The 13503-nt window shown below is 38.8% G+C and overlaps 1 protein-coding gene across 1 annotated transcript; it reads right to left on the bottom strand.

Moving 5' to 3' along the window:
* LOC107640807 lies at positions 11008-12225 on the bottom strand. Its single transcript, XM_016344304.1, has 2 exons — positions 11578-12225; positions 11008-11463 (listed from the first exon to the last, which is right to left on the bottom strand). Exons 1-2 carry the CDS (start codon positions 12223-12225, stop codon positions 11008-11010), a joined length of 1104 nt encoding a protein of 367 aa, XP_016199790.1.

Raw genomic sequence — 13503 nt, 5'->3', positions numbered from 1 at the left:
ATTTTTCTTAGTGTTCTTTCTTGGTATTCAAGTTGTTCTTGTCTCATTTCTTGTTTTGATCATAAAATTTTTAAGTTTGGTGTCTTTTGGTGTTTTTCTACTTAATTTTCAGAAATTAGTGTCTTTTGATCCAAAAATTTTAAGTTTGGTGTCTTTTGGTTGTTTTTTCTTTTTCTTCATTAATTCAAAAAAATCAAAAAGATCTTTTTTTATCTTTATTTCATATTTTCGAAATTCTTACCTTCTTTTCTTATCTTGATTTAAAAATTTTTAAGATTAGTGTTTTCTTGTTAGTAAAGTCAAAATTTCAAATTTTAAATCTTATCTTTTCATATCTTTTTCAAATCTTATCTTATCTTATTTAAAATCAAAAAGATCTTTTTTTATCTTTATTTCAAATTTTCGAAATTCTTACCTTCTTTTCTTATCTTGATTTAAAAATTTTTAAGATTAGTGTTTTCTTGTTAGTAATGTCAAAATTTCAAATTTTAAATCTTATCTTTTCATATCTTTTGCAAATCTTATCTTATCTTATTTAAAATCCAATTTTTAAAACTCAATTTCAAAATTTAAAATTTAAAATTTAAAATTTAAAATTTAAGAATTAAATCTTTTTCAAAAATTAATTTTCAAATCTTTTTAAATCTTATCTTTTTAACATATTTTCAAATCCTTATCTTATCTTGTTTCAATTTCAAAATTCAAAATAAAATCTTTTTTAAATCTTTTTAAATTTTTTTCTTATTTTTTCTAATTTTAAATTAGTGAGATCTAGAGTTAATGGCTCCCAATCATCAATTACTTGGACAATAGTAACTCAAGAGTTCCTAAGTTACCTTCCCAAGCCAAGATCATAAAATTCTACTCTAAAATCCAACCAAGTATTTTATCAAACACTTGGAAGGCATAAAAAGAAAGCATGGTAAAATTGCAAGGAAAGTAAATCTACACTACTCAATTGCAAGGAATTAAACAACAACAAATCAAATGAACAATAAAGGAACATGAAAACATAAATTGCAATAAAGAGAAATAAAAGAACAAAAGTGCATCAACATAAAAGTAAAGGATTACAAGAATTAAATGCAAAACTAGAGAGAGGAGAAGTAGAAGAAGAAGAATTGATAAAGGAAAAGTGAATCAAAGCATGAAATTAGCCTATATCTAAGAAATTCTAATCTAGATCTAAAACCTAATCCTAATTCTAGAGAAGTGAGAGCTTCTCTCTCTAAAACTAACTTTCCCTCCAAAACTAATCTAAACTAAAGTAATGATGACTAAGTGTGTAATGTGTGTCATCTCTCTTCAATCATTGGGTTAAATAGCATTAGAAATGAGTTGGATTGGGCCCACAAGGCTTCTAAAATCGCTGACCACAAGTTGCATTAACTGAATCATGTGCAACGATCGGCGCATACGCGTACAATGCACATGCGCTCCTCTAAACGAGATGAAACTATGGCAAATCTTAAATCATCTCGAAGCCCGGATGTTAGCTTTCCAACGCAACTGGAACCGCATCATTTGGACCTCTGTAGCTCAAGTTATGGTCGATTAAGTGCGAAGAGATCGGGTTGATTGGGTTAAATACCTCGATTAATTGTTTTCTAATTAAATAAATTGCAAGCATTTGATTGATGTTGATTGGGTTGCTTCTTGCTTAAATTTTGGCTTAATTTTTAATGAATATGTGCACTGAGCATTAAGTGTTTGTTTGATTGCCTAAATGCATTTTGAGTTTGATTCATATGTTGTGGCTACCAAGGTTTGTTTGTGCCCTATCTTTACTTATTCATTACTTGCAACCTAGGCCATTTAATTGAGGAACACATGCTTTTTCTTTTACTTTTGTTGTTGGAGTTTCTGAAGGAGTTTCCCATGTAGTTTACCTCCTCCATTTTGGTCCATGCGTTATCACTGGTGTCTATCTCATAAGTTATCTCGGGATAGTAAGAATCTGAGCTCTGCATCCCACTCAAGTGCTGAGTGATCATGTTAATCTATTGGGCATGAGCTTGTTTTGAGCCAAGATAACGTCTAAGGTGTCCTCTGATAAACCTCATTTTTAGGGTTTATCTTGTGCTTAATTTAGAGGATTTTATCACATTTTCTCACATTTATCCAAGGAAATAGCATGGTTTCATGATTGTCTCCTAATTTGTGCTTAAGTATGAAAACATACTTTTTTGGGCCTTAATTGCTAATTTTGATTCACCTTTGATTCCACTAGATGTCTTGATATGTTTGTTAGTGAATTCAGATTTGAAAGGCTAGGAATGGATCAAAGGGGTGGAGAGGAAAAGCATGCAAGTGGAGAACTCATCAAGAAACAAGGATTTGGGATGCTGAGATCGACGTGCACGCGCAGCAGACGCGCATGCATGGAAAGTGACGTCGCAAGGCGACGCGTACGCGCACATGACGCGTACGCGTGGATAGTAATTTGTCAAGCGACGCGTACGCGTGACCCACGCGCACGCGTCGGTGCTCGCACGTGACCCACTTAAAGTGAATCCGCGTGGGGTGATTTCTGGGCTTTCCAGGCCCAAATCCAACTCCCTTTCTGAGCTTGTTTACATGCAGAAGTCAAAGGGGATCACACATTAGACATGACATCACATTAGTTTAGATTAGTTTAGTTTTGGAGGGAAAGTTAGTTTCTAGAGAGAGAATCTCTCTCTTCTCTCTAGAATTAGGATTAGGTTTAGGTTAATTTCTTAGATCTAGATCTACTTCTTCTCTCTCTTCAATTTTCCTTTTGCTTTATGAATTCTTATGTAGATCTCTATTTCTCTTTCAATAAAATTTATGATTTCCATGTCTTTTCATGTTTCTTTGATTTTCTATTATGGATCTATTGCCTTTGTAGTTAGATCTCTCTTTAATTCTTGCAATTCATGTTGTTTACTGATGTGTGGGAGGGGTGTGTAACCAACTCACATGTGGATTAGGAATTCGGTTATCCGAAGAAATGGATTTAACGTTGTAAGTATAGTCCTAACCCGTTGAATTGGTCCCTTGAATCAAATTAGAAATTCACAATATATGTCACAAGTAAAACCAAATTAAAACCGAGAGTATTAGACTCCCGAGTCATCTCCCTAAGAGCATTTTAGAACAATGAGTGTGCAATTCCGGTTATAGTGATCAATGGTTTGTGAATGAAGAAATGAACATATGAAGCAATAAAAGAGCATGCAAAATTGTAATGATTGAACTAATTAAGAAATTAAAGAACCAACTATGCAATATAAACAAGTAAAGCATAAAAGAAATCAACATATAAAGGTATAAAAGATTGAAAGCATCAAAAAGAGTCTTGGCTTGGAGTGATCTAAGGGTCCTTTCCTTGTTGGAACCACAACTATAACAATTATGATGGATTAGTCTCACTTGATCAACCCTCACATCGGAAAGTAAGTTAAATGAGCATAAGTGTCCTTAACCCACAAATCCTAACTTGCTTGCTAATTACCTTAGCAACAAATTAGCGTTAGTGGGAACAAGAACAATTAACAACACAAGAATTGAAACTAAATGTTGGACAGTCCAACTCTAGGAACCCAATTGCTCACTTTACCCAAGCCAAGAACCAAAAATTTAGCCTAAAACCATGTTTGACATTTTGTCAAATACTTGGTGGGCAAAAAGCTTAAACATGAGGAAAATGAGTAAAGGCTTAAAACCAAAAGCAACAATTGATCTCAATCAACAAGGATAACACAAGAAAGCATCTAATAAACATCAAACGTCAAATTCATCAACAAGAACATTAAATTGCAAGAGAGAGGCAAAATTAAACTATAACTTGAATTAGAAGAAAGAGTAATGACAATGTAACTATAAAGAGTAATAACAAGAGAATACTTACAATGAAAGCTTGTAAAATCTAAGATCAAAAATGGAAATGGCACTTGAATGTAAAACCCTAATATAAACCTGGTATGCGAAATTGTTACTCCTAGTTGTAAAATTTGTTGTTCGTTCTCTCCTTGGCAATGGCGCCAAAGACTGGTGCACAATACCATAGTCCAAACATAACTTCACAACTTCGCACAACTAACCAGCAAGTGCACTGGGTCGTCCAAGTAATAAACCTTACGTGAGTAAGGGTCGATCCCACGGAGATTGTTGGTATGAAGCAAGCTATGGTCATCTTGTAAATCTCAGTCAGGCAAATATTAAATGGTTATGGAGTTTTCGAATAATAATAATAAATAAACAGAAAATAAAGATAGAAATACTTATGTAAATCATTGGTGAAAATTTCAGATAAGCGTATAGAGATACTTTCGTTCCTCTGAACCTCTGCTTTCCTGCTGTCTTCATCCAATCATTCCTACTCCTTTCCATGGAAAGCTTTCTGTAAGGACATCACCATTGTCAATGGCTACATCCCATCCTCTCTGTGAAAAAGATCCAAATGCTCTGTCACGGCACGGCTAATCATCTGGAGGTTCTCGATCATACTGGAATAGGATTCACCCTCCTTTTGCGTCTGTCACTATGCCCAGCACTCGCGAGTTTGAGGTTCGTCACAGCCATCCCTTCCTAGATCCTACTCGGAATACCACAGACAAGGTTTAGACTTTCCGGATCTCAGGAATGGCCATCCATGGGTTCTAACTTATACCACAAAGATTCTAATATCTCGGACTCGGTCCCCTATATTATATATCCAAGAGATACTCATTCTAGCTTGTTTGCATGTAGAACGGAAGTGTTTGTCAGGCACGTGTTCATAAGTGAGAATGATGATGAGCGTCACATAATCATCACATTCATCATGTTCTTGGGTGCGAATGGATATCTTAGAAGCAAAATAAGTTGAATTGAATATAAAACAGAAGTACTTTGCATTAAATCATGAGGAACAGCAGAGCTCCACACCTTAATCTATGGAGTGTAGAAACTCTACCGTTTGAAAATACATAAGTGATGAAGGTCCAGGCATGGCCGAATGGCCAGCCGCCAACGTGATCAATAGATCAAAAGATAATCCAAAGATGTCAAATACAATAGTAAATAGTCCTATTTATACTAGACTAGCTATTAGGGTTTATAGAAGTAAGTAATTGATGCATAAATCCACCTCCGGGGCCCACTTAGTGTGTGCTTGGGCTGAGCTTGAAGTTTACACGTGCAGAGGCTTCTTTTGGAGTTGAACGCAAGTTGTAACGTGTTTTTGGCGTTCAACTCTGGTTCGTGACGTGTTTCTGGCGTTTAACTCCAGACTGCAGCATAGAACTGGTGTTCAACGCCCTTTTGCATCGTCTAAACTCGGCCAAAGTATGGACTATTATATATTGCTGGAAAGCCCTGGATGTCTACTTTCCAACGCAATTAGAAATGCGCCATTTTGAATTCTGTAGCTCCAGAAAATCCACTTTGAGTGCAGGGAGGTCAGAATCCAACAGCATCAGCAGTCCTTCTTCAACCTCTGAATCTGATTTTTACTCAAGTCCCTCAATTTCAGCCAGAAAATACCTGAAATCACAGAAAAAAATACAAACTCATAGTAAAGTCCATAAATGTGAATTTAACATAAAAACTAATAAAAACATCCCTAAAAGTTACTAGATCCTACTAAAAACATACTAAAAACAATGCCAAAAAACGTATAAATTATCCGCTCATCAAAACCCTAATAGAGATGATGAAAAACTTAGAGAAAAACTAAACTAAAAACTCCTACTACTACTCCTAAACTATAAATGATTTCATATGTTATGTCTTCATGTCCCCTTTCAATATGAGCTAGAAGACTTCAGAAATGGCCTTCCAAAGCCCCCAAATCGCGAGGCATGTGCTATTTTAAAGAAGTCATGTGCGGATGCATAGACGCGTGCGTCCGCACACTTCAGCAAAAATCCAGGCCTGTGCGTACGCACAAGCAGCTGTGCGCACGCACACTAGGCGATGCTGGGCCGGACGCGTGATGCGCTCGAAGCACTCCACGCGCTCTGCTTGGATGGCTGTGCGTACGCACAGGTAGCTGTGTGCATGCACACGTCTCTGAGCTCATCTCCTTTGATTTCTCTTGCTTCTTCCACTTTGCATGCTCTTCTTCCATTTTCTCCAATCCATTCCTACCTTATATACCTGAAAGCACTCACCAACAACATCAAGGTATCGAATGGAAGGCAAATGGAATAAAATAGATTCAATTAGGTATAAAAGAGCATAGTTTCATGATCAAGCACAAATTGGGACGAGAGATCAAAAGCATGCTATTCAAGGGAATAAGTGTGAGTTTATGCGATGAAAGTCCATTCAATTCTAACCAAAAATCATCATCAAATATGGATTCATCAATTCTCCCACACTTAAACACTAGCATGTCCTCATGCTAAACACACAAAGGAGATAGATGAAAGGGAAAATGACTTATGCTTTATACTACTTAAATGCATGCAACTGTCTTAACACTAATCACTAATATGTACTACGATGAGAGTTGGTAGAAACAAACCATGGAGTTACAATCCATTACAAGAAAGCTTTAGGGCCAATGCAAATAGTTCATGCATTAAGATCAACATCCAAAGAATTAAAATAAGTTGTCAAAACTATCCAACCAAACAACTTGCAAGAAGACGCAATATGAGGTGTAAAAATATGGAATTGAGCGATCGAACCCCTCACCGGATATGTATCCACTCAATTCGCTCAGTGTTTAGGGTTTAACCACTCAATTATCCTTTTATCATGCTTTTCAAAGATTTGCAAGTCATCTAACAATCAACTAGTACTTAATGCATGAATAACAAGTATCATAAGGTCTTTAGAGGGATGTAATGGGGCTATGGTTAGGTAGGATGATGTTTGGCTAAGTGGACTTAAAGAATTAGTTCTTTGATTAGCTTGAATGTCCATCTAATCCTACATCACCTATGTACACATAACAATGCAACCTTTCTACCCATTTCCTTTTTCCTATCTCACTTCACTTATGCATTTTCTTTTTCAAACATGGCATACGCATCCTTTATTTACTCTTTTTATTCATACTTTGTTATGCACAAGTTTTTTTTTTTTTTTTAACTATGAATGCATATGTTTCAATTAATGAAATGCATGAGCATCACCTAATTTCCCAAAAGATTTTTTTTACAAAGAATTCATGCCTTTACCACCAATGCTTCCTAAATTTCCCCCACACTTAGAATTTACACACTAATCCACCCAAGCTAATCAAAGAGTAATTCAAGGACATCAATGGTTTTCTGCTTAAGGGGAGTAATATGCTATTTATTAGAACAAAAAGGGGATCCATAGGCTCAAAGGGGTTCACAAAGGTGAATGCAAGGGTTGGCCATATAGGTTAGTGAGTTTATCATCAAAGACGGCCTCAATCATGCTAAATGCATCCAAACACAAATACAGGACATAAAGAATCATGCAAATCAATGATCACAATAAAAAAGGAGTACAATCACACACAAGAACAACATTATGGTTGAAAAATACAACCATCTATTAAAGCTCAAATCTCACAAGGCATGTTGTTCGAGCTCCTTTTTCCATGTTCTACAAACGAAATACTCCAAGTAAGTTGGTAAAACAATTTTTCCTCAATTCAATCAATGGTATGCCCTTAGAAAAGGATTTCATGGAAATTCCTTGGTGTTTCCACCATTTATCCAGGTCATGCAAAATGCAAATATTAACTACTAAATATTCATAAACAATAAAGAAAAATTCATAACAAACCAAACAAGATGCAATAGAAAAACTACTCAAAATGAAGAAAAAGTACTACAAAAAATATTGCAAAGTGTCTTCAAGAGAGAAATTTTTACCCCCTTGAAGTCATCGATCTTCTCCCACACTTAAATTGTGCACGCTCCTCTGTGTATGCTCACGTTCCAGGAGGATGAAGAGGGGGCCACCTTTAGCTGGTGGACTCAGAAATGGGACGGTTAACTGCATTATACTCCGCCCCAGCTAGCTCAAATGAAGTTGTAGGGATCGGGTCGGGGTCTCTTCCTTCTAACTTTGCCGCTATCCATTCAAAACATTTGTGCTCTAAATGCTCCATGTGGTGGATATCGTGCAAGATGTCGCGGAATAGATCCGGAAGAGGACGGAGAAAAGGTAAAGCAGTTGATGGAGTTGGTAGACTTGATGGTGGTGCTATGAGTGTCTTCTTCTTGGAGGGGGTTGTTTTTGTTGTTCTCTCTAAATCTCCCCTCAGAATAAACTTGTTACCTCTAGGAAACTCAAACATTATATCCATTGGTCGCCTCTCTACCCCCGCTGCACTTGCTAAGCGCATCACCATCGATGGAAATCGAATGCTGACATTCTTCTTCTCAATCAATTTTCAAATTGATTTGCGCAATAAGGGCAAGATGGCTATATGCTTCCCTTGCATAATAACCCAAAGTAGCATAGCAGTTCTAAATCACACATGGGTAGTGTGGGTGCTCGGGATGATGTAGTCCGCCACAATCTGATGCCATATACGAGCTTCAACATTCAAATCAGAGTATGCAATACTAGTGGGAATAGAATTCTTCCCTTTGCTATACTCCCAAGATTCACCAGGAAGGCCTATTTTCTCAAGAATTGGAGTCAGAGATATTTTTCTTTCGAAGATATCCTTTTTTATCTTGGAGTATCTATCTTTCTCAAATAGAATGTGGGGGACGTTCAGGATAGCTTCTAGAGCTTGATTGGATGTGTCCAACATCTTACCCTGGAGGAAAACTAACTTAGCCTCCCAAGCTTGATAATTTGCATAAAATTCCCGCACCATAGTCTCATTGACTTCAACGGGTTCTCGCTCGAGAAACTCCCAATGAAGCGAGGCAATCCTTTGGTGAATAGCTGCTTTATATTGATTTGGAACCTTCAACGACCGCTCCCAATGGTTTGTACGTTTCTCAATAGCCTCGTATTAAGAGTCGGCTCTTCGGTTAACCAAGGTGTCCGGGTTATTCCCTTGGCGATTCCACCAAATATCAGGAGAGTAATCGGTAGTTTGCTCAACTGGCGAAGTAACCGATGCCCTACCCTTCTTTCTCATTCTGAAAATACAAACAAAAGGATTTTGAGATCATAGGGCAACATTAAGGTAAAAATCATTGAGGAAGCACTAATAACATTAAAAGAAGCTTATATAAGTGGTGTGATTTACAAAAATACGGTGTATGTATTCCAATGACGCGCGCGGTTGGAATATACACAACGGCCGAATATCACGGCAATCACACCCTTAAGGCAATTCACAACTCAAAGCTTCACAATTTAGTGCTTAAGTTGCAAGTAGAAAACAAGGAAATGAAAGCAACTTCAAGCAAGCACCAAAAAGGAATTGGCAATTGTTCATTCTCAAGAAGTGGTAGTCACACATACAATGGTCTTAAATTGAGTGCAAAAGACGTTTGATCAAGACATCTACTAAATTTGAACCATTGCTTAGTGATTACCAAATCAAAAATTTTTTAGATGAACAATGACAAATGAATTCACACAACACAATGCATTTGTAACCAAGAATTGCACATGAACAAACAAGGGAATGCATCGGTAAATTTACTTAACAACCATCAAAAGTCATAGTAGAAGTTGCACAATTCATACAATATGCCAAACAAGAGATAAATTGAACACATATGATGACCAAGTCATACGAATCAAACAAAGTGTTCATTGAGGCATTTTGTCGAACATGTGGTATGCAATGTGCAAGCTTATCACAATTAAGCTCAAATTTGCTCATAACCAATCCCAACAATCAAACAACAACACTTTACAAATTAAAGAAACAAGAAAGAAAGCAACTAATTAAATCTAAACAATATAAAAGGAATGGAAACAATTGCAAAAATATTAACATAAAGAGAAAGGGAAAACAAGAACCTTAGATATAAAGGTGGAAAGGAACAAGAATTAGGGAGGTACAATGGCACTTCTTATAGCCACTGCGAAACCATGGCGGTTGGGGTCGCCAAAAAAGAAAGCAACACCGGAAGAGGGAGAGCTCACCGGTGGTGTATATAGAAAAGAGAGAAAAGAAGAGAAGCAAAGAGAAAGAGAGAGAGAGTGGTCACCGGCGGTGGGCTGGAGGCAGCGGCGGCGGCGGCCAAGACCGGCGGGGCTGGGCAGAGCAGAGGGAGAGAGGGCAGCTATAAAGAAGAAAAAGAAAAGAGAAGGCTGCCTCTCAACAGGGCAGGTTGCCCTGTTATGGCCCAGAACGCGTCCTGTACGGACGCACAGGGGCTTGTGCGGACGCACAGAGACAAAAACTTAGAGGGGCACGAACGCACACAGCATGCGATCGCTGCGACCAGAGGGGTTGCGAAAGGGCGTGCGGATGCACAAAGACGTGCGGCTGCACAGAGAGAGTTTTTTTTTTTGGGAACAAAAGCTCGTGTACGCGCAAACACATGTCCGTGCGCACGCACAGATGATGGAAATGGGGGAGGTTGTGCCCACGCACAAGCTATTCCCTCGCTGCCACCAGAGGGTTTATAATTGGCGTGCGGATGCACACTTCTGTCCGGCCAAATAGGTGAAGCACGAAAGGGAGTGCGTGCGGACGCACGCAGATGAGCGCTCGCTCAGGGCAAGGAAAATTGGCAGCACGCACGCACAGACTGTGCTGGCGCTGCGACCAGAGGGAAAATCAAAGCGCGTGTGGACGCACAGGCTGGTGCGTCTGCACAGATGGCAAAAAATTTAGGGTTGTGCAGACGCACAGGTGGGTGCGGACGCACAGATGCCCTGTTTCAGAAAAAAAAAATTTTCTTCAAAACTAAGGTTCCTACCCTTAGCATAACAACATACCAACCCCATACCATTCAAATAAGCACAAATTCACTGTCCACAAGCAATATAACTTGAACAACTCAAAATTCATCAAATCAAACCTAAACTAACCATTATATCACAAAAGGCAAAAGACTATAAACAAGAGATAGAGTTGGAATAATGTCACCATGGTGGGGTGTCTCCCACCAAGCACTTTAGTTTAGAGTCCTAAGTTGGACTTGCATGGCTTCATTGGTCACTTGGGAACTTCACCAAGGAGGAAGATCTCCAACTCCTTGGCATTTTTGGGTTAGTATGATCCTTTGAACTTGATTCCTTAGCAACATCCTCTTCTTTTTGCTCCTTGCCATCCTCAATGACTTGCTCTTCAACTACGTCGCACCCAAAAATAGAATACGCTTCAAGAACGGGCTTGTTGGACTCCTCCAAGGTTAACTTGAGTAACTTGCCATCCGCCTCAAAAGAATAGACTCCCGAATGTGCATCTAGCTTGAAACGGGCTGTCTTTAAGAATGTCCTTCCAACGAGTATGGATGATGGCTTGTTTGAGTCAATAGGAGGTGTCTCCAAAATGTAAAAATCAACTGGAAAGAGCAATCCTTGAATATTGACTAAGACATTTTCGGCAATCCCAACAACGGACACAATAATCTTATCGGCTAGCACAAACCTTGCTCTGGACCTCTATAGGGGTGATAAATTCAATCTTTCATAAACGGGGAGTGGCATAATGCTCACGCACGCCCCTAGATCACACATATAGTCTATGAATTTAATTCTGCCAATCAAGCAAGTGACCAAACATGGGCCGGTATCATTGCATTTTTCAAGAAGTAAAGAGGAGATTGAATCATCTACCGGCCTTGTGTTGAGGTTGCCAAGCTTTTCTTTGTGAGTGCAAATATCTTTAAGGAACTTGGCATATCTTAGCACTTGTTGAATTGCTTGGAAGAGGGGGACAGTGACTTCAACCTTCTTGAAAACTTCCACCATAGTAGGGTTAAGCTCTTCTTGTTTCTTGGCCTTCTTGGCTAAAGTTGGGAATGGAATGGGCAAAGGCTCTTCAAGCAAAGTCTTTCTCTTTGGCTCCTTGACCTTGGGTGGTTCTTCCTTATTTTTATCAACACCTTCATCTTCATCCCTCATCACCTCCACTTCATCTCCCACATCTTCATTGTTTCTCTCCTCACTCAACTTTGTAGGTATAGCAACATTCTTATCCAATTTAGTGCCGCTCCTAAGGGTAATGGCATTGATGCTACCCTTAGGGTTAGGTTGAGGTTGGGAGGGCAAACTACTTGAGTTTGAAGCTTGTTGGATGTTTTGTGCGATTTGAGGAGGGACTGTTAGACGAGAAAGGGCATCGGCTATTGTAGCCATATATGCTTCTTGTTTCTTGTGGAACTCTCGTTGTTCTTGCATGAAGGTGTGAATTGTGTCATTCATGTGAGGTGGGTTAGAGGGAAGGGCTTGGTTAACTTGAGGAGGGCTAGGCCTACTATGTGGGTGTTGGTACTTACCTTGAGGTTGAGATTGTGGGGGTTGTTGGTATGGTTGTTGGTATTGTGGTTGACCTTGGGGTTGGTTATAGTAGTAGACTTGGGCGTTTTGGTTAGGATGAGCTTGAGGAGCTTGGTTCCACCTTTGGTTTGAGTTATCCCTCCACCCTTGATTTTGATTTCCTCCATGTTGGTAGGATCCTTGGTTGTAATTTGGTTTTTGTGGGTAAGAGTTAGCTACCGCCAATGTAGTGTCCTCTTGGAGCTGAGGACACTCATCGGTGTAATGAGTGTTACACGCACAAACACCACATACCCCTGGTGGTCCTTCGATCCTTGGAGGTTGGTGCACGAAATTGTGATCTCAATTGCACCAACAACTTGGTACGCATGATCATAATCTCAATTCTTTTTCACAACTCAGCACAACTAACCAGCAAGTGCACTGGGTCGTCCAAGTAATAAACCTTACGTGAGTAAGGGTCGATCCCACGGAGATTGTCGGCTTGAAGCAAGCTGTGGTCATCTTGTAAATCTCAGTCAGGCAGATTCAAATGCTTATGAGATTTTGATAATTAAAATATAAATAAAATAAGATAGAAATACTTATGTAATTCATTAGTGGGAATTTTAGATAAGCGTATGGAGATGCTTTGCTCCTTCTGAATCTCTGCTTTCCTACTGCCTTCATTCAATCATTTATACTCCTTTCCATGGCAAGCTGTATGTTGGAGGATCACCGTTTTCAATGGCTACCGTCCATCCTCTCAGTGAAAATGGTCCAAGTGCGCTGTCACCGCGTGGCTAATCATCTGTCGGTTCTCGATCATGTTGGAATAGGATTCATTGATCCTTTTGCATTTGTCACTATGCCCAACACTCGCGAGTTTGAAGCTCGTCACAGTCATCCATTCCCAGATCCTACTCGGAATACCACAGACAAGGTTTAGACTTTCTGGATCTCAGGAATGGCCGCCAATAATTCTAGCCTATACCACGAAGGCTTTAATCTTAGATTAGAAACCCAAGAGATACACATTCAAGCTTGTTTGCATGTAGAACAGAAGTGGTTGTCAGGCACGCATTCATAGGTGAGAATGGTGATGAGCGTCACATAATCATCACATTCATCATGTTCTTTTGTGTGAATGAATATCTTAGAGAAGAAATAGGCTTGAGTTGAATAGAAAAACAATAGTACTTTGCATTAATTCATGAGGAACAG

This window comes from Arachis ipaensis, chromosome B05 (genome assembly GCF_000816755.2).
Source record: "Arachis ipaensis cultivar K30076 chromosome B05, Araip1.1, whole genome shotgun sequence".
Lineage (NCBI taxonomy): Eukaryota > Viridiplantae > Streptophyta > Magnoliopsida > Fabales > Fabaceae > Arachis > Arachis ipaensis.
The sequence above is the reverse complement of the archived record's forward strand: the minus strand, read 5'-3'. Positions and strand labels throughout refer to the sequence as shown.

Coding starts and splice junctions, on each gene's coding strand:
- LOC107640807 (XM_016344304.1), bottom strand. CDS start 12,225: ATGAATGACACAATTCACACCTTCATGCAAGAACAACGAGAGTTCCAC. Junction 11,464..11,577: donor ATGATACCGGCCCATGTTTG/GTCACTTGCTTG, acceptor TCACCCCTATAG/AGGTCCAGAGCAAGGTTTGT.